This window comes from Glandiceps talaboti, chromosome 9 (assembly GCF_964340395.1).
Source record: "Glandiceps talaboti chromosome 9, keGlaTala1.1, whole genome shotgun sequence".
In the NCBI taxonomy this organism is placed as follows: domain Eukaryota; kingdom Metazoa; phylum Hemichordata; class Enteropneusta; family Spengelidae; genus Glandiceps; species Glandiceps talaboti.
This window is the reverse complement of record NC_135557.1, coordinates 18,940,664-18,963,794: the sequence shown is the minus strand read 5'-3', so window position 1 is coordinate 18,963,794 and position 23,131 is coordinate 18,940,664. Positions and strand designations below refer to the sequence as shown.

Genomic DNA, 23,131 nt, shown 5'->3' with positions numbered 1-23,131 from the left:
AGGTCAGTTTGACACTGATAACATTCAAAGTGTGACATGAAATGTTGAAAGAGAAAGGGATGTTTTCATGAGCCTAACATTAAATATAGTCCTGCACATTTTAAACATGAATTGCCATTATTTTGTTTGTGTCTCATTTTATAAGTATTTTGTGACTTTGCTTTATATATAGAGCAAGACACAAATTGACTTACAGAGGCAACAGACATGTTTGCAATTCTTAACCATCAATAAATACAGACCAGTCTCTCATTATAATATATTGAATTTCCATGTCATATCTCAGAATAGAGCAAAGAATGCTAGCTGAATTAGAAAGACTATAGATATCATTCTATCGCTATTGACCAGACCATAATTATCATGACATGCACAAATGATTTAAGTCAGACTCTGGCATCACTGTGACATTTACCCAGACAGAGGCATGTTTGTAATACCAAAACCATCATTAAATTCACTCTCATATAAATTATAATTTCTATGACACTTCTCATTAATAAATGAAAAAAAAATGCAACATTAGAAACCATGACACTATTTCTGACAATAAATTTGATAAAACGGTGAATTAAAAACACCATTAATATCAGTTTCTCTTTTGATATGTTTTTTTTTGGCATTCATTGACTAAATTACAGTGAAATTGTGGTAATCACAGGAATTGAGTCAGACACTCTGGCCTCAGTGACATCAGGATGAGCAATGTGACATATTTAGCCAGACAGAGACTGTCGACATGCCTGTAATTCCAAAACTATCGATAAAACTCAGTCTCTAGACTCATACATGTACACAGATTTAATGTGATATTTCTCATAATAAAAGAATATATACCAGAAACCTGCTAAATATAACTTTATTATTTAACATGCAAATATTGACTAAAATTATAATAATATTGATCACAGTAAAAATATAAATGTGTCAATATTACTTCTTTTTATCAGACATCTAAATTTCTTCTATATTGTAGGTCAAATTGAGGTCAGACAATTGTTCAGGACAAGGTTTTAGGTTGTTCAATATTATTGAAGTCTAGATTTTGTCAAAATCATAAATTCATCTTGTTTTGATTTTGCTACAAGTCTAGGTCCATTTTGTTGAATTTATAATTAATCATAAATTATTCTTCAGGTCTAGGTACTCATGTCAAAATAATAACTTGGCTTTGCATGTTTTTGTGTCTTTTTTGTCAAATTCAGAATTATACCGGAACATGCGTGATCATGGTAAAATGATTATGTAGCATTTACTTGAGTTTAATAATTTAAATATATTATATTTTGGGAGGTATACAGCCTCCCCTTCAGATATCAGGGAGTGAAATGAAAGTGATGTGAGAGTGAATTGTACTGAATGCAAATTTGTATATCTAGGTTTCTTGGTCAAATTTATATATTCAGGGTATGTGATTGTTATGAGACCAGGGTTTTATATCAACATTGGTCAAGCGTATACATTTAGGTTTTGTAAAAATTGAATCAGTTGATTGGTTGATTCAGTCATATTTAGTTGATTTTGTGTAAAAGTAGGTTTTTATGTTAAAGATTTTATACGTTTGATTGTATTGAACTAAATTTTGTGTCATTTATTTCGATGGGTTTTTTCGTAAACTTCATTATTTGTGAAATTAGTATCAAGTGAATACAGTCATGAGTCAAGCGTCTGTGTATGTGTGTGTGGGTGTGCATGCAGGGGGAAGGGGTAGATCAGTGCTAGTGTGGTTGGGTGAACAATAACACTGTCACATCTCTATCTGTACAGACAGACCTCACTTGTACTTTCCTGTCTCTGTGTTGGGAGTATTATTTTGGAAACATTTAGGTATGGAAATCCATGAAAGTTTTACCACATTTCCCAGTCTGATGTAAAGATTCACACAAAACACTGTGATAGGATAATGACATAGATTATGATTTTTTTGTGTGTTATTACTAGGTACTAGTATTCCAATGTATCAATTAATATGCTCTGAAGCCTACACATGCTGAAGTCAGGTTTTCAACATCATGTAAAATGGTCACCAAAAAATATGATAGAAAATGAAAATTTCGATAATTATTTTTTTTCTACCTTGATTATATACATTTGCCTTGAATTTCAATGATGAATGTTGACAAAAATTTGGGAAACGGAAAATACTCACAAGCGTCACTTTGCTGTTACCTCATGGCCGGACATCTTTAATTTTCACTTGGACTACCTATTATTACTGAACTGAGAAGACACACACCAAACCATACATAAACTTACTGTATATATTGTTACACTGAATTTTCTGAGTAGCGCTGTCTGAAATTAATAATGGTACTAATTTTATTTGTTTACATTATAAAAGTGCATTTTTTACCACATGTACAATGAATAGTTCTGGAAATGTTTGCTTTGCACATTCACTATTCCTTTGAGCTAAAAAGCCATTTCTTTGGTGGTGACTGACTGAATTCTAATTTCAGTAATTAATTCCACCACCAACACAAGATACCAGTGAAGTATATCTAATTTATACAGTCCTTTCAGCTTTTCATACCATCAAGTGTTTTCTACAGGGGCCTTGACAACCACCTTTTGTTTGTTTACAATGTTTGAGATATCTCAAGGGGCTATAGAAGACAGGTGTATTGTTCTCAAGTTGTTTATGACATGTGTGACCCACAAATGATAAATAGAGAGCCAACTTACTTAGTCAAAGGACAAGCACATACATTTATGTCTTGTGTGTACATATATGTCAGTCCTTATCCTCAAGGACAGTGGATTTATTGTTGTAGACCTAATTTCATCTATTAGGTCTGCAAAAATTCACATAAATAATAAATTATGATTGTAAGACTAGTTGGTAGTTTTTAGTCTGTTCTACTGTTTTCCATTTTTGGGGTGATAATCAATGAAATCTTTCACTTGTTGCATCTTTCACTTGTTGAAAATATAATTTCTATACATTTGATGGGGTTCAGGTAGGGACAGGATGGTTTTGCTATTTTAGCTATCATCAACGTGTACTATTGTGTGATTATTATGGTGGTAAACTCCATGGCGTTTGTGTGTTTAATTTTACTTCTGTGTTACAAATTTTGGGTTGGGGTGTGAAGATCAATCCGTTGTTTATGTTAATAACATGACTGTCTTAAAATTTAAATTGGTACATATCACAAATAATATTTGAATAGCAGGCTAAAAAAAATTAAGGCTTAACACCACAATAACTAGGATACTTTTCTACACAGAATTCACCAGATATTTGAAATATCATATTCATAAGCTACTATACTGTTGCACTGAACAAGTTAATCGCATTCATGTCTGCAAAATTCTCATAAATCATTGTAATGATGTTTACTGAGTGACTCTCATTAAATTGTATACTTTACCATTGTACTATATTCTGTATACCTTACTATATATAGAAGGCTATGAAAAATAAAAACTCAACATTGCCTTTTAAATTTTATACCTATTTATTTCTAATGTAACATGGATATACCTTGATTAGTAGATGTTGACATCAATGCTATGAATAATGAAAGTCAATTATGGCCTTTCATTAAAAATAACTGATGACATCTGACTATACAAGTGTAAACATACAGTATATACATATAATTGTTAGTTTATTTGTACAAGGGATAGGAGGTATATCAGTGAAAGGATACAAATTAGGACAGTATATAGCTTTGGTGATTGAATGAAATTTAACATGTTTATGTGTGTTGTCACTCAAAATGTTTATGTGTGGTGTGAGTAGTGTATATCCTTGACTGCAATTGTTGACCTCTCTGCTGTGTGAAATTACAACACTACTCTGATCCAACTTGTGGACTTTTATTGCAAACAAGCAAATAGTGACATCTGACTGCAAGTGAAAACACACAGTCTACAAATTAGTACAAAATGTTAGTGGATATATCATTTCAAGGTAGAGTATATATATAATCCATGATTTAATAATTGTGATATATTTTGTTCACTTTGAGGTAAACAATTTTAAAAATCTGTGTTTGTCAGTGAAATTCAAAATGTACTACAAAAGTGCATGTGTGTGGAGTTGTAATAGCCTTGACATACTGTACATAAAAACATTGTTGTCATTCTGTGATGACCTTAGTCAGGTCACCTGTGAGGTCACCATAGTGACTTCAGAAGGGAGTACTGCCCTCACACTTTCACTTTGGGTAAAATCTCATTAACATAAACCAGGGACTGATAAGGGGAATCCCCTATACTTTCCCTCATTAACATTTTCAGTTATTTATAGTACACAGTGAAAGAGAATCAGCTGACACTGAGTTCTTATAAGGCAGACAAAGGTTGCCAAGGCGACCTTCCCTGGGTTTTTCCATCACAGTAGTTGAGTCATTTTGCCTCCACTGTATGCAGTGAATGTTGACACAATTTCACTACTGTGTAGTGTCAGAAATAGAACAGGATGTAGAAAACCTTTCAAAACATGTCAAAAGAGTTTAAACTAGGTGGGTTTTTCCAGCATTTTGAGAAGGAAACTGTTCTTATTTACACTGTAAATGTTGACTGAATTTCACTTACTCTATAAGGAAGTTAGAATTTCTGCTGCAGTGAAGTAAGAATTTCTGCTGCAGTGACCATTATTTTCCCAGATAGAAATAATGTAGATTAAAATAATTTGAAATTTTTTTTAGCCCCAGCCAAGAGGCTAAATTATATTGGTATTACTATTGATGTGGAGAACTTCTTGAGATAGTAATACCAAGACAAGGTTCTTGGTTATTTTAGCCATGATTGCAGGGTGTTTTAATTACTTCTAACTGGTACTGTGGTAGAGATAATATAAAAGGGCAGGAGGGAAGTATGAAGTTTTACTCTCCCTGTTTATGTTCAACTTTTAAAGCCATTAAGTCCCACCCCATGTACAGTACATTCAAGTCTTCAGTCTAATTCTTCCAGTTATTCTGAAATATTCATGAAATTAATTTACCACAAAAAATGCAAACACCAGTGGCAATTTTCAGAATCCATGCTATCCGCAGTGCATGTACATGTAATTTCATTCATACTAAAACAGGACCCCTTGTACCATGAGTTCCAGCTACCGATGGCAGAATGAACTAAATTTCAATCCTCATATACATGTACAATATAGTTGTCTTCACATTAAATGTGTAGTGGTTGACTTTAATACAATGGTAGGTAAATTTTTCACTGAATTTATTTAGTTCCAGTACAGTGTACATGCATTAATTTCTTAGTTGTTTTCAACTAACACTGTAACAGTGGGTCATTTCTATGGTTACTCCCACTCACTCACTGGCTTGGGTCATTCCTATGGTTACCTTCACAAACATTACCATTACATGTACTTATAGTTTTGACACACTTGAGAGATTTCTGTTAATCCATCCATTGTTCTCAATTGAATGTCTTGACAATTGAATTGATATATGAGGGGTGTTACTTTACAATGTACCTCAATAGGCAAACATTCTTATTTTTCCTGATTGCCCTTCCTGGTTCACAAGGACATCAGCATGTACACCACTAACTTGCCAGTAAGTCTGATCAAAATGTTGAACTTACATGAACTTTGTACAGAGACTTGTAACAAATGTATAAATTGTGTGTATTTGCTGGGATATCCCTAATTTTTTTCATTCTTTTTTTTACCTATGAGGTGGAGATTTTTTTTTTGAGACAGACAATGTTTATTGTACGGAGGTTTGGGACCTAATAATAAACGAGGGGGATCAAGAGAGGTGTCAGGAATTGTGATAGTCCATGTCTTGTACTTCAATTTTGGTAGTCAACCCGAGTACAAATTAAAGGTGACTGGGGAACCCAGGTACATTTCACCAACTTACAGCCCTTAGCAAAAACATGGAATAAACTTTGCATGTGTTAAGGGTAGTACGATGTATGACAAAATTTTCAAAATAAATTTATTGTAGTTGTCAACCCGAGTATTACAGGGGACTGGGGAACCCAGGTACATTTCACCAACAAAAGCCCTTAGCAAAAACATGGATGGATAAACTTTTGAATGTGTTAAGGGTGGTACAATGTATGACAACATTTTCAAAATAAATTTATGTTAGTCGTCAACCCGAGTATTACAGGGGACTGGGAAACCTAGGTACATTTCACCAATTTACAGCCCTTAGCAAAAACATGGATGGATAAACTTTTGAATGTGTTATAGGTGGTACTATGTATGACAACATTTTCAAAATAAATTTATTTTAGTTGTCAACCCAAGTATTACAGGGCACTGGGGAACCCAGGTACATTTCACCAACTTACAGGACAGCCCGTAGCAAAAACACGGATAAACTTTTGAATGTGTTAAGGGTGGTACAATGTAAGACAAAATTGTTTACATAAATTTATTTTATAGTCGTCAACCGATTATTAAAGGTGACTAGAGAACCCAGGTACATTTTACCGACTTACAGCCCTTAGCAAAAACATGGAATAAACATTTGCATGTGTTAAGGGTAGTACAATGTATGACAAAATTTTCAAAATAAATTTATGTAGTTGTCAACCCGAGTATTACAGGGGACTGGGGAACCCAGGTACATTTTACCGACTTACAGCCCTTAGCAAAAACATGGAATAAACATTTGAATGTGTTAAGGGTGGTACAATGTATGACAACATTTTCAAAATAAATTTATGTTAGTCGTCAACCCAAGTATTACAGGGGACTGGGAAACCTAGGTACATTTCACCAATTTACAGCCCTTAGCAAAAACATGGATGGATAAACTTTTGAATGTGTTATGGGTGGTACTATGTATGACAACATTTTCAAAATAAATTTATTTTAGTTGTCAACCCAAGTATTACAGGGTACTGGGGAACCCAGGTACATTTCACCAACTTACAGGGCAGCCCGTAGCAAAAACACGGATAAACTTTTGAATGTGTTAAGGATGGTACAATGTATGACAAAATTGTTTACATAAATTTATTTTATAGTCGTCAACCGATTATTAAAGGGGACTGGGGAACCCAGGTACATTTTACCGACTTACAGCCCTTAGCAAAAACATGGAATAAACTTTTGCATGTGTTAAGGGTAGTACGATGTATGACAAAAATAAATTTATTTAGAGAACAATCCAGTGCTAATTTCAGAGTTTCATTTCCAATAAAGTAGTGCAAGTAACGCATTCCAACATGTATTCAAACAATACACTTCAACACAACAGAACATTTTTTTTTCTTTTTCTGACACTGTAAGTGACAGTTTTATTTGCAAGCATTTTCTTGATTAAATATACAAAAATATAAAGACCTGAAGATAGACATCTGAATAATTTGACATCTTGATAAAAATGGCAACAAGTATAAACTTACATGATTAGAAAATTTAACATACAATATAACACCATTTGTATTCAAATTTGGAAAGTCTAGGTAGGTCTAGATCTAAAAAAAAAAACATTTCTGTTGGCTCCAAGCTGCTTATGGTTATAACCTCGTCAAATCTCAAGTGTAAACAACAACAACAACATCAACAACAAAATAAACACTTCATTAACAATTACCATAATTCCGTTTTGAAATGGTGAAAATTAGTACTGGTCTAGGTTAGATACTGAATGTAGGAATGTAAGAAAAAAAGAATTCTTGAAATTTTCTCATAAAATGAAAGACTAAAACAGCACAGCCTAAAGTATGTGAGATTTTTGAACATTTAAATCCAATTTATGGTGTCTATATGCATTCAAATGTGTAACTCAATTGTTGAAATATCAATTTATCAATGAGCACCTCAGGTCATGTATCTAGTGAAAGGCTTGATATGGTTATGAAATTGTGTATTGTAAAATTAATTGGAAGACATACATGTACTTGTTAAGATCAACCAAGTGAAGGTCTTAACTTAAGCTAGTACTATTTAGTGTGGAATTAAACTTTCTCTCATTCATATTGGCAATTATTTATATAAAATACCTTTATTTCACATATTGACAGTTGTATACATGTAATATGTAGGATGAGAGAGAGAGAGAGAGAGAGAGAGAGAGAGAGAGAGAGAGAGAGAGAGAGAGAGAGAGAGAGAGAGAGAGAGAGGGGGGGGGGAGGAAGGGGGAGAGTAAGACTGAGTGTATGTGTGTGTGAAAGTACTGAAGGTTGACAGGATGACCTCTATATGACTAGAAGCTCTTTAAAAGGTCCATGTGTACAAAATGTATGCATGAAGAGGATGACAAAGCCAGACATAGACAGACATTATGCCTGAGGAATCTCAAATGATGCCAGGCTGTTCTTGATACAATGTGGACAGATGGCTAGTAGAGTGTATCACACCCAGGAGGCAACTGGTAACTGATTTTATATTGACAACAACTGCTGCAGTTGCTAAAATGTGATCATTAAAAGTTTTGTAAATTCTGTGAATGTTAGAAAGTATAAAATATGTAATGAAATTGGTTTGTGGACATTGGAAGACTTTTAAATCTAAATTGATCAATGACCAACTATTTCAACTGTGTTAAATGCCTCTGTAAGTTAACTGGCCATGGATATACATAATATATTTGAAAGAAGGTTTTCAGACTGATGAAAGAAATATGAATTGATTGATTGATTGATTGATTGATTGATTGATTGATTGATTGATTGATTGATTGCCACATTGTTTTGGAAGACTTTCAAGGAGTGTAACATAAAAATTGCTTGATTATGGTCATACCCTAAATATTCTAGATAACATTCCACGCAACAGTACTAAACAAGCCTGTTTCGGAGTGCCCACAGAAGTGTACATCATTACCATATTAAACTACCAGGCTGTGCTGTTCAAGGCCTTCTTACAACTACATTGAATAAAATACTACAATTAAAAACAGAACTGGTGTCCCACTCATGAATAAAAACATATGGTTCAACAGGTCCTGAATAGATTGTTCCCATTTCATTGAGACAGTTCAAATCAAATGAAGGTCACATCAAACTGATGTTGTTCTCTAACAATAACAGTACTGTACATATCCATATACATGTACAGGAGTTAGAATTAGCAGTAGCTAAGGGCACACATAGACTATTCAACATATCTCCACTACCAAATTTACATGTACATAGGTGATTTTCTACTAGACCAATAGATATTCAATAGAAAATGGTAGTTGAAACAGGGGGTACTTGATTAAATCTGGCTACAAAGTGGAAATGAAATTCAAGCCCTGTATATTCTGTTCTCAAATGGTCAATTATTCCAACCATAATTTCTACACTTTACAAATACACTCTGCAAATCAATCCACCCTCCAGTCAAAATCATCTTATATGGACCCTTTAAGTTATAAATGACATACTTTGAATTGTTCGTGCAGTTTTATAATTTCAAGGGTACCTGTATATACATGAGTAGAACACCAGTTTCAATCTAACATGGGTTTTAAAATGAACAGTATGCACTCTAAGTCAATTTGATGTGCCTACTGACACACAGTAATTTCTTGTGACCAGCCAAAATTTGGTGTTTTTGTATCAGATCCCTTTTTGTCATGACACATAACAAAGACTGTTGACATCATTTTGACCCAAAACAACAAATTTGTTCTTTCATTACAGAGAGGCACACTGAACATGAATACATTGTATTTTGAAATAATCTCATCAAAAGTAAAACACTAGCAATAGTAAAATGATCCATATCTGAGTATATATTGGTTAAAAACATTTTCAAAAATACATTTTAAAATATTCATCATAAAAAAAGTGTTAAAAATGCAGGATCTATTAATCTATGGATGAGTACGTATATAGTCTGGTGATGTAAATTTGTATCAAGTACAGTACTGTTTTTGATTTTATTCCATTTCACTTTGACAAAGGTACAAGTCTGATAAAATGTTCTTGACACTTTGAGTCCCATTCAACTCTCCAAATGTGTCATCCTTGTAAGATTAATAGAATCCAGTTCCCATTCAACTCTCCAAATGTGTCATCCTTGTAAGATTAATAGAATCAAGTTCCCAAAGGAATAATTAAAATGTAGGATAAAATTAATACAATTTAGTTTTTTAAAAATTTCACTCTCACTGAGTAAGTAAGCATTTTAAATGCCTCAGGAGAACCCTGTTTTAGCTGACCTGTCCTCACCATGATTATAATTCCAAATATAGATCATGGTAAATAATATTTTATATTTCTTCATAATTATTTTATGTTTTCAATTCTCTTTACTCTCAGTAATGACTTTCACAATGGTATGATGCCTATCTAATAACAATTTATGACTGTTTAACTTTCTGTACTGATTAGAAACCAAAATTTACAAAACAATTCTTTTCCAAGTACTATGATCATAATATTTTTGTTATTTTCATATCCTAAAATTATAAATGGTAAGGACAAGTTATTAGTACTGCAGCTTGAATGCTAAAGCCATACTAATGTAAAACTAAGCATTTCCTTAGACTGTCAAAATAGATTTACTGTATATATAGTATACACTTCTTTTAAAAATATTTGTTTTTTGTGTTTGTTATTTCAAGAACAATGTAGCAGAAATAAGAAAAGTTATAAGTACCTGCAGCATGATACCGTATAAATAAGGCAAAACAAAATCAAAATTGTGTGTTTCTGATAAAACAGCCTCAGAAAATAGGGTAGGTAGGTATTAGGTAGGGAAGTCTGGATTTGATTTGATTTGATTTTTTTTTTTAATTTTTGAAAATATTGATTTGGCCCAAAATCAAATGAAATGTCAGTCAGACTACCCCTTCTGTGATACTTTAATGAAATATTTAGATATCACTTGGCAAAGGAAACAGACATGCGTGAAGGTCAAGAAAACAAAAGAATTTATTATATTTTTGTGTTCAATGTTTAAAAAAATTATGTTTAAATTTAATAGGGTCTGTCAAGTTATTAGAAACACACATTTTTTATCTTCATTTTGCCAAAGTACATTCTCAATAGACTGGAATACATACTTAAACACTGCAATACTGAGTGCATACAATCACTAGTTACAAATAGTTCTCAAAATTAGGCAGTTACATTGTATATTAGTACATTCAAATGAAAGTACACACTCTCGATATGCAATTGTACAAAATTTGAAGAAAAAAAAATCTGAGTAAATTTTAGGAAGTGTTTGTCATGTATGTGCCCCGAAGGCTTCAGGTTCATTATGAAGTACACAAATTTGCAACAATTTATGAAAAAATTTGTACCAGTTTACTGTCTTAAACATGTATTATATGATTCAGAATTTACTTGACACAGCACTACAATATACTGTCAGTATCAATCATCGTTTGTGACATTCACATCAATTTTAAATGTAAATAGCTGTCTGATTTGCTGTATAGTTGACAATGTTAAGAATTTTTTATTGGATCATCGATGACTTGTCATATTTGTACTTAAGACCTGATAACAGTTGGTGCACATATGTACACTGTCCCCCATAAGGGTCAGATTTGTATGACCAGCATTACAAATCATATACAGTGAAGTGTAAATTCTTTGTTGTGACTACAAGAGAATAGTAGAAGTACATGTAATACATGTATGCAATTTCCAAAGATGAAATCATCTTTGGACTAGATTAAGTAACGTTCACTGAACTTTAATTTCAGAATGCCAATCAATCAAAATTTGTAAGGCTTCACTGCCAGTTCTTTCATTGTTCTGATGTGCCAACCATTTTCTTTTCTTTTCTACTTTTCATTCATATGCCAGCCTGGATTGTTTCAAAACAAAACGGAAGACTTATTTTTTTCAACAAAGCCTACAGTACAAAGCCATTCAGCTCTACTGAAAGCGAATGAAGAGAATTTCTCTGGATATCGGCAGTATAGAAATTTGATTGATCGATTGATTGATTAGTATTGCTGTTACAGTAGCCAATTTAGACCAAATCAGAGTACAATCTGATATTTTGCTGAATTTTGACTAAATAAGTCTGAGAACAATGTGAATGGACTGTTTTGTGGAATTTAATAACCACAGTAGAATACAATAGAATGTGTAAAATGTAAATCACTTTTCTGAATTGAAAAATGCAATCTATATTTAGTGTATAACAATACTGAAATTACTCTCATTAATGTTTTTTGCACCAATTGATGAAGGCATTATTTGGCATCTACACAGACAACAAGTAATGTATTACAATTCTCAATACCGGAAATAGAATACTACTGCATGCCTAGGCTGGCAGATCATAAAAATTATGGACATTTGATTTCGTGGTCAACATGGTAACTTCCACTCCATGTACTTGACAAGTCATGCATTGACGCATACACTAAAATAAGTCCACCTTCTTCTATTTTGACCATATAGCATGAGGTAAAATGCTATTGCAGGTACCAAGAATTGTGTATCGTGTACAAAAATATCACAAAACCTTGCTTTTCTGACTCAAATGTTTTGAGGGCACTGTGCACCTCGTCAGTGGGTCACCAATATTATTGTCCTCTTGAAATATTTGAGTTAGAAATGCATGGCTATGTGGGGATATTACATTTATGAAAATATAATGTATTACAACATGTATTAATGGAAGTATACAAATCTTGGTAAATTTAGGCTAAATATTGTACTCTAAATACTTATTTGATAATGGTGTGACCCACTGAATAGACACTATATACTATAGCCATTATTATATATATCCTGACTTCAATATATCTGTATATGACTTGTAAATATATTTTTTTATTTTTTGGAATATTTTTTTTCTTCACAATTTTCCAAGGTTGACTGTCATGACTAGATGAAATACTACAGAAGATATTGGTAAATTTAGGCCAAAATATTGTTATTTATTTATTTACGTTTGAAAATTGTGTGAAGCTCTGAATAAGGGAGCCTAAATAACAGGATAACACAAGTAAAAGTTGTTTATTATGAGTACTTTCTAACTTTAATATGTTTGCATACACGTGAACTTGTAAACGTTTTGTGTATTTTTTCACAATTCCCAAAAATATTGTTATCTAGGTACATGGCTGTTAAATAAAAATGGTGTGAAGAGCTCTGAATAAGGAAGCCTGTATATATACATCGATATATACCAGAAGTTGTTATTACTTTCTAACTTCAATCTATCTGCATACATGTGACATGTAAATGTTTTGTATATTTTTTTCACAATTCCTCAAGATTGACTCTCCTGACTACTGGTAGTATTTTCCCCCACAGTAAATACAAACTCAATATAATGTAAGATGTTTAAGTGTGTGGTGTTCAATTACAGTAATATCATATACAGTAATGTGACATACATGCATGCATGTAGATATGCAACATATGTACATATAGCCTTAAAAGATATAGGTCATTGAAACATAAAATCTAGCAGCATATTCTGTGTTAAGGCAATTGATGTGCAGTCTGACTGAGTCACCCTGATTATACTGGTAGGTTATACTTATAGGTTGAAATTTTACACACACTGTATATGTCTGAGATAGTATTTGATGTTTTTGCTTTTCTTCACTGTGTACTCACATGTTAACATATCAATGTGAACTGTATATATTGAAATGAAACCAAAATAAAATATTATTAATATACCATTATGTGGAAAATAAAACTGGTTTCAATAATCAAACGGAATAATTTGTATAATTGAAATAAACATACCAGCGGTATTATAAGGGCCACTTTTTTTTTGTAATATGTGGCCCTTTACAATAGCCCTAAGCTTTCTGTTATTTGTTTAACATGTGTTACTTCAATAAACACTTACAGCCCAATAATTGTCAAGTCCAATAAATTCAAAATTACAATTTCTGCTTGTCATGATAAGAAAATTGGTCACCATGTCTTGAGGTGGGTTGTGGGTTCTATTGTCTCATGTGTTTTCTGTTTACCTGTGTGACTGCCTAGTTACCTGGATATCAGCCAAAATAATAAGGAAAAGTACCTACATAAATATCATATATGAAATCTACACAGTCATCGATTACAGACATGGCATACAAAATTTCCATATTTTTATCTCATTCCTCCAATTTTAATTTGAAAATGATATACTTTACTTAGTGCTAATTATTGTCTGATGAACTAAGATTGACCTCATCTCAGAATCTCAAGGCAAGCTGCATGTATTGTATGATTAGAATATGAAAAGTGTCTGGTGAGCGTGAGTGACCTTTTTTCACCTTTCACTGGCATGTATTCATAGCATGTATTCTGTGTTTGCTACCACCCGCTGTCCTTATATGGTGTTGTTTTGACTACGCACTATGTAAAATATCACCACTAGGGGAATTTTTATGATCTCATCCAAGCTCTCACTGTAATGCACTATGTTGTATTTCCAGCGAACTGGGTGTGTACAATTCCAGTGAAAAAATGACATGAATTCAGATGGTAACAGTTGTTAGGGACAGAATGCTAATCTGTAACATGAAACTATCCTAAAACATTCTGCTGTACAGTTTTGTTTCTTAAAACATTTTTCGAGGACTAAACACTGATGTTAATATTTTGATGTGGCAGCACAAAATGTTCAAATAAGCTAGCACCTGAACAATATTGTCTCATGTCTGTGGTAAAATGCTGGCAATTGTCATTTAGGTTTTTTTTTAAAAAGAAAAATATAATGCAAAATTAGTGTTCCTCATTTGTTTGATATTCAAATCTACCTGTTAGTGGAGTACACTGTTTTCATTTTATCAGGAAAATTGTTGGTAACATTTTAGAGGAATTAAACTCAGTTTTTGCTATGTTTCCCTTTTGCAGTAATACAAAGCATTAAGCAAATCTTTTATTAAGACACTATTTGTGGTCTTAATAATTGATGACAAATTGTACAGGACAGCTTACTCAGTAATTCTTTTGTTCAGCCTGGCCTTGCAGACAAACATACATCACACTAGGAAGGTCAATGTATTAATAGGTCATATGGTGACTGAAAGTGCTTGTGACATAAAACGGATAGAATCAGTATGGAGAAGTGAAAATGAAATGGCATTATGTATATTTGTATGATGCGGTTATTTAGGGAATTAATCTATACATAACTCTTGGCAATTTCAAAATTAGCAGGTTTCTACTACATATCATATTTATTCTGTGGACGTTGGTGACCCTAAACAAATGTCATGTACTGCTATTACCAGTGAAGAAGTATGAAGTTGAAATTAAATGTATATTTGTGGCACAGAGGAGTGTCACTGTAAATTGTAGTGTAAATTGTAGTTAGGATATCCCTTTTTGCTAAATTTGTCTTGAGAAGGGAATAATGTACCTCAATAATAGGGCAAGCTAGGCATAAAATTATAGTACATTACATAAGGCATCTTAAAAGATCTTTTAGATGAGATTTGTAAACTTACTTTGGAATTTAATTACAATTCAAGAGTTTTGTATACAAAGTTACCTGCAATACAGGAATCCTAGTAACCAGCTAGGGAATTACACTTTCATAACATTGGTATAAGCACATTTAGTAATTAATTATTAACGCTTCTGTGTATGATTTTAAGACTGAAATTTGAAATTTGAAAAATTGTTATATTTATCCACTCAAATTAATAATTTTTTCTACTCACTATGAGTTGTATATGATTTAGAATTTAGAATTCTATTATAATTAAAACAGAGGAACAAGGAAGAAACACCGACAACATTATGTCATTATGGTGATGTCATTTTTTTTTGTTCTCTGAATTCATGATCATGATTACAATGTAACACTGTTTAAACCTAACACCAGTACTGAACCTAAAATTGTGGACCTTCTTGGCATATTTTATTGTAGATGCTGTTTATTCATATAATTAAAAATAATTGTGGATTTCTTGGCATATTTATTCACAGACACTGTTTATTTATATAATTTTCATTATTTGGCTTACTTTCCTAGGTCCACACTCTACTTCTTTGGTGCTGTTTTACTAAAATCTACTGCAGAATATGCTGTAGCTTCTTCAGGTTGTGGCTTGGGTTTAGGTTTTAGTTTAGGTTTGGGCTTGTCACCTGTACCACCACTAGGTCCTTGAAAACTCAAGTCAGCATAAGTCAATCCCTCCACATTTCCTTCCTGGGGTTCCTGAAATAACAGAGAGGGAAATTTTATTGAGTAAAAAAATAAGAACTAGAGAAATTTAGATTCAAAGTGAGATGTCACAATATACAGATTTGAAAAAAAATGTAACTTTATTACAGTTTAGTGGCCCTAGCATGTATTTGAAATGAACAGAAACAACTAAATAAACATCAAACAACTAAATAAACATCACTTTTAGTCAGTTTTTCTGCTTTTATAATTTTATTGATGTCAGAAATATTGTGACTTTCTCTTACAGTGATAGATTAAGATATTGCAAAGATGACAGTTACAGTTGTCATAATATGTTTACATTTACATAGCTAAGGTTATAACACCACTGACTTGGCCTATACTTAAGAAAGTAAACATGTAGTTACTACATAAACTTTTGAATTTATGATGTGACCTACATTTTACATCTGTACATGGTCAATGATGTTGGTGTAATGATATTCATAATGTTTTAAGTTTAGAACATTCAAACAGTTATCCTCAGCTATCCTTATATTTACAGTACACTGATTGATTGATTGATTGATTTGTTATTTGATTGAAGTACTTGCATTCTGTATGGAAAATTAAATTAATGATAAAATTCACAGTGTTAGGGAGTTAGCTGGTTTGCTGATATTATGTCTATGACCTACTTTCACTTTGGATTCCTGTTTACACATTTATACACTTAGTCTTTTCATACATATGACACATGTATTATTTGAATAGGGGAACCCCTGGCAACATTCCCAACTAGCCCAAAAGTTATTTATAGCAGCCACAGGAATGCAGTGGTATGACATTACAGTCATAAATGTTTCCCAAGAGTTTAACTGCACAGCATTTAGATTTACCACTTACACAAAGACTGAAAGTACATTAAATGTCAATAACAAACACTTACAATGATCTTCAAACAGAACGTCATTTTTTTGAATATTTAATTTTGCATATACTGTACTACAATCTCCTATTGTTTGTTATTTACATTAATAATTTTGTTTAAAGTTCAGTTTTTCATATTTGTCGTCAAATTTAATAACAGAACCCTGATGAATTTTGAATTTAAATTTAAAGAAGAGATAAATACATGTGTGAGTTGAAAGTCCAGATGTAGATAATTTCTTTCATGGAAAATTTTGAAAGTAAAAATATAATTTTTTTCAATACCGGTCTAGCTTCCTTCTTCACTGATTCCACAGGCATTTCATAGGGGTTTTCTGCCATATCATTCTTGTTGTTTGTTTCATCAACAGGTACATTGTCATATGAACGTTCCTCCTTTCCAGCCTGTTTTTTGGCATCAGTTGTTTTTTTAGGACGGTCTTTCTTCCCCTTCTTCTTGGCACTTTTTGGAGCAGGAACAGGAGCAGGATCGGCATCAGCTCCATCACCTTTTGGCCTTGTACTTGGAAGATTGGCATATGCACCTTCTGAAAAATGCAGTATGCATCATGACTGATAAATACATTATACCTTTGATAAAATTAAGTCTATTTGTTATTATCTCACAAATGCATTAATTACTGACAGTGTATGATAAGCATTCTTTACATTTTAGCAAATGTTACTGCCAGATATTTTAATGATATATTAGATATTTTCAAAACAATTTATGTTAAATTCAATCAGTCAATGCTTCATTTATTAAGTTCTCTTGCCAGTGCCATTTATTGTGTCTTCACAAATAAATAAATATATAAATAAATAAATAAATAAATGTTTTAGTAAATAAATAAATAACATTATGTTTTAATTAATGTTTAAGAAGAACAGACAAATTAAGCATAAGTTAAACATTTTGCATGCATACTTCAGACAAGACATGTTTTTTTTTTTGTCACCAATGTCATAGACTTCTATGTTATTCTCAGCAGACCATGCTTTAATAATTATTTGTTTTGATTATGAGCAAATTATATGTACATGTGTTGAGAAATTTATGTTTACTTTTTATGCATATTTCAGACAAGACACTTTACTAACTTCGTCTAATGATGTAAATTATAGTCTTTTCTTCTACTTTAGACTTATCAACCCCACCCTCTTGACATATGTGAAATGATAAAAAACACTCCTGGTGTTTTTTATAAGTAGTATTTTCAAATGATGTTTTTCGTAAACTGATGTTTATTCTCTACCTGCACCATTAGAGAAGAAAGGTGGTTCTTCATGTGTACCTGACATTGGCATATCAATTGCTGTATCCTGATATTCAGCATCTGTTGATATATAATTAAGTACATAAGACTTAGATATAATGAAAATTAAGATGACATTTTAAAGTCATGTATATGTATAAATTAGTAAAGTGATGGTATGATTTATTCTTTTTTATATTGCCAGTGTTTTGCTAATGTTAGTTAACCCCGGTAATAAAAAGGGGAATATGGTAAAACTGGAATTGCATCCAATACAGTATACCATACTGATGTGGAGAACTCTGTTAAACCGACAGGGGAACTTAGGTAGACCTTACCTGCTTACCACCCTTTACAAAAACACTGGTAGGTAACCCTGGTAAACTGACAGGGGAACTCAGGTACATTTTACCTGCTAACCACCCTTCACAAAACCAAGACTGGTAGGGAACCCTGGTAAAACTAAAATGGCAGGGGAACTCAGGTAGATTTTACCTGCTTACCACCCTTTACAAAAACACTGGTATGGAACGCTGGTAAACTGAGGGGAACTCAGGTAGAAAAACATTGGTAGGTAACCCTGGTAAACTGACAGGGGAACTCAGGTACATTTTACATGCTCAACACCCGTCACAAAAACACTGGCAGGTAACCCTGGTAATGTGACAGGGGAACTCAGGTATATTTTGCCTCCTTACCGCAATTCACAAAAACACTGGTAGGGAACCCTGGTAACATGACTTGGGAACTCAGGTAGATTTTACCTGTTTATCACCCTTTACAAAAACATGTTACACTGGTATGGAAACCTGGTAACATGACTTGGGAACTCAGGTAGATTTTACCTGCTTACCACCCTTTACAAACACACTGGTAGGCAACCCTGGTAAACTGACAGGGGAACTTGGGTACATTTTACCTGCTTACCACCCTTCACAAAACCATTACTGGTAGGGAACCCTCATAAAATGACAGGGGAACTCTGGTAGATTTTACCTGCTTACCACCCCTTACAAAGGCATGGGTAGGTCACTCTGGTAAAATGACAGGGGAATCCGGGAAGATTTTACCTGCTTACCGACCTTTACAGCAACACTGGTAGGTAACCCTAGTAAAATGACAGGGGAACTTAGATATATTTTACCATGGCACCCTTTTTACAAAAACACTAGTTGGGAACACTAGTTGGGAACCCTAGTGAAAAAACTTGGGAACTTAGGTAGATTTTACATACTCCTCTTCATAAAAACACTGGTAGCTAACTTTGGTAAAATAACCAGTTTACTTAACTCAGATGGATTTACCTACATGTTCTTAATTCAGTACAAATACACTGAATATATTTACATTTAATATGTGAGAAATAGATAACAGGTTGCTGAACTAAAGTTACTGAATTAAAACATTGAAATAAATAAGATATGGGGAAACATAATTTTCTAGCTTTTTTCAGTATTTCAACCATTTGTGTGGTGGTTTATCTGAACTAAGAATAATATTCCTTAGAATAAAAGTTTTCAATTTGTTATTTCCATTACATGAAGGACTATATCAGAATTTTGATTAAACGTATTCTGCATTTGGCTATGTTTACCATATTGCTGCATGACAACATGAAGTGGCAATGATGGGGGATTTGTGCAACCATACTGAATCTACTTTGCTTGTCTTTTTATTTTTACCATATTGCGCATGACAACATGAACTATGAAGTGGCAATGATGGGGGATTTGTGCAACCATACTGAATCTACTTTGCTTGTCTTTTTATTTTTACCATATTGCGCATGACAACATGAACTATGCAGTGGCAATGATGGGGGATTTGTGCATCCATACTGTATTTACTTTGCTTGTCTTTTTATTTTTACCATTATGATATTGTGCATGACAACATGAACTATGAAGTGGCAATGATAGGGGATTATATGCAACCATACTGAATCTACTTTGCTTGTCTTTGTTCGGTAAAGTTATAGTCATTTAGTCAGTTTTATGATTTCTCATTTAATAGCAATGTAACATAGTACCTTATTAAATATATGTGCCAAGTGTAACTATATTAATAGAATTGAAAGGAAATTCAAGCAATAAAAGATAAGTTCTTACCCTTGAGTTGTTGTTTATTTGTATCCTTCTTTGTGTCAACATTAGCATACAGTTTTATCTCTGATGGGTCAACAACAATGTCCTGAGACTTGGCTGGGTTCTTCTTTTTCTTTGCCTTATCAACTTTACCATATGGTGGAATTCCTTCAAATATGAACATGAATAATGGGATCGGTTTCACTTGACTGACATTTCATACTTATAATGGACATGTTCAATTTGTTAATATTATATGTAAGTGCAAGAGACTTAGTGCATGCATTGTGTTGTACTATATGTAATTGTATAACTCAATATTATATTTAATCTGATACTTGGAAAGTTAGTTTTGTTCTGGTAATTCTGTGTATTCTATTCTATGTGAGTATATGTATATGTGTAGTGCTACTCTCAAGTGGACCCTTAGATATTTACTTTTTGAAACCTTGTTACACCAAGGGAAAAGACAAGTTCAATTTGTGATACAAGTAATATATTTTTACATGTAGCTCCTGACAGGGAGTTTAAGCGATGTCAAGCATCAGTGTACGTATCACTGTCTGACTGCCTACATGTCTGTCTGCTTGTCTGTATCATCAATATCTCAAGAATGTGCTGCTTTGAAATAAAATTTGTAACAGACATTTATTGAGACAATGCAGAGATCTGATTAGTATTTTTGGTTGAACTATAGTTTTCAAAATGTGCTATATCTAAATATTTCCCTTGGCTGAACGATAGCAAATAATATCTAAGTATTCACATATAATCTACATATGTAACCTACTATAACCATGCGCTACAGAAGACAATTGCTTGAACTTTGTTCTACCTTGAGGTGAGAACAGACTTGATTCTTGTTCACCAGCTGAGGTTTCATCTGCTAGACGTGTACACTCATCAGGTCTGATTTGTAGATGAAATTACAGAGATAGTGAGTCATGAATGAAAGGAATGAGTGGAAATATGAAATCAATTTAGTTAAATTTGCACCTGCTGTGTTTATGCCAGAAACATCTCCACCATTGCGAGAGCTAGGAGCAGATGCCATCTCTGGTTGTGTGTATCTTTCATCACTGTGACTGTGATCCATGACTGGATTTTCAACTCCACTGTACACGTTACTCGTTGCATTTCTGTAGTGTCACATAACAATGTATCATATGATTCAATTCAAATTTGTCATTTGAAGGTCATAAATATTATTAGAATTGAGGGATTTAGCTATAATGTATATGTTGCATTTTAGAAGCCTAATAACAAGCATAAAACCAACTTGGGCTACTATTGTGACTATTGTAGTCAAGAATGGTAAAATGAAGAGATAGTTCATCTTTGTAAAAATATTTTGACTATTTGGCCCTGCTAACTTGTTAGAATGGGCATGCCTGCATCTCTGCAGGATAGAGAAAGGAATGAACAGTCAGAATCTAGTTCAGACTTACACCGTTAGCAAGTAGGACTAACATTTGGTTAAGTTTATTTCTTAAAAGTATGTGGTCTTTTTGTGTATACACAGCAAAATCTTGGCACACATTTATTGATTATTACAAGAAAGCTTTCTTGCAGAACATAGTGAAATTCCAAGGCAATTGAGATGTAGAAATCTATCATGAATAATCATGCATAGAATTATACAAGTACATTAGCTACTGTACATTAGCGGCTGCATATTACTACAGAGCAGTTGCTGTTTTAACAAATGCAAAATTGATCTGCAAGTTTGATTGATTGACATGCACTTGTTCAGCAATTTCATGATCTGTTCATCAGCCAAATTAAAATGAACAATAATACATCTTAAATGACTCATCTGATCAGAAAATGTTTATACATACAATAACACAACACTTTCCATATGTATACATACCATGGTGAAAAACAAATAGCACAATCATGTGAAGCAAGTGAAAGTTCATTTGTGTTTGTAAAGGTAAACTTTAGTTCCAAAGGAGAATACAGTGGGTAAGTCATCTTGTTGACAATGACTCAGTACAGTGCACATGCAGTGTAAACTTCAGTTATCATTTCTGTCCTTTATGTTTCGAACAGAACTTTTAATTACCTTTACATGTGTTTAATAGCAATATTGATAATTATTCTTAGACTAATATTTACCTAGGAGCTGCTCCAAGTCCTTCTGAAATTAGGAAAAAATGAATAGATATATAGTTATAATCCACATATTGACATAAAGCTTGATTCACCAGAACAGAAAATATCAATTTATCATACATGACCAGATATATCAGTTTCAAAATGTATATTTATATCCAATAACAATATGTATATACAAACTCCTTTATAATTCCAAACATGACTGAAAACTTTATATGTGCATCATCATACATAGCTTGGTAAATTATAAGTCTTTGTTGTCATCATTACCAAAATGATTATACCTTCATGCAGGGAAGCACAACAGATGATAACACATTTGAAATAAACAAACAAATATGATTAACTGCATTAATCCAATAATTTAACTAGTACTACTTACTTTTTTTATGTTGTGCATTTCTGTAGATTAGAACTGAAAGTACAATTACAGCTGCAAGACATATAGCAATGGCAATTGATATACCAATGATGCCAGGAAGTGTGTCATTTTCTTTATCATCAGGAGCAACTGTTGGAATAATAGATGATATCATGTTATGAAAGGTACATGTATGATAAATCAATTGATAAACGTTCTGAAATTTGATTATGTTCATGTTCATTACCTTCAATATTACATGTAAAAACTTTAACTCTCACCATTACTGTAGAAATTATATTTTTGAATCAAATGTCTGTTGGGGAAACAAGTTGTTGTTTCTGTTTCAAACTCGTCTATCATATTTTATTTCATCCTATCATTACTTTGCTGTTGACAGATTTTGTAATATCTTTTATGA

General features: G+C 32.7%; 1 protein-coding gene across 4 annotated transcripts in view; it reads right to left on the bottom strand.

Annotated features, from left to right (window-relative positions):
* Window positions 1-8,032: 8,032 nt before the first annotated feature.
* Window positions 8,033-23,131, bottom strand: part of LOC144439649 (nephrin-like) — an 82,766-nt gene continuing 67,667 nt past the window's right edge. The window contains exons 11-17 of one of the 4 annotated variants that reach the window (XM_078128883.1): window positions 22,732-22,860; window positions 22,350-22,371; window positions 21,225-21,367; window positions 20,253-20,396; window positions 18,145-18,225; window positions 17,174-17,436; window positions 8,033-16,009 (exon numbers count right to left, since the gene is read on the bottom strand). In XM_078128883.1, coding sequence (XP_077985009.1) covers window positions 15,833-16,009; window positions 17,174-17,436; window positions 18,145-18,225; window positions 20,253-20,396; window positions 21,225-21,367; window positions 22,350-22,371; window positions 22,732-22,860 — 959 coding nt within the window. In that variant the 3' untranslated portion in view covers window positions 8,033-15,832. The remainder of the gene's footprint in view (window positions 16,010-17,173; window positions 17,437-18,144; window positions 18,226-20,252; window positions 20,397-21,224; window positions 21,368-22,349; window positions 22,372-22,731; window positions 22,861-23,131) is intronic. The other 3 variants (XM_078128885.1, XM_078128887.1, XM_078128884.1) reach the window with 3 other exon arrangements.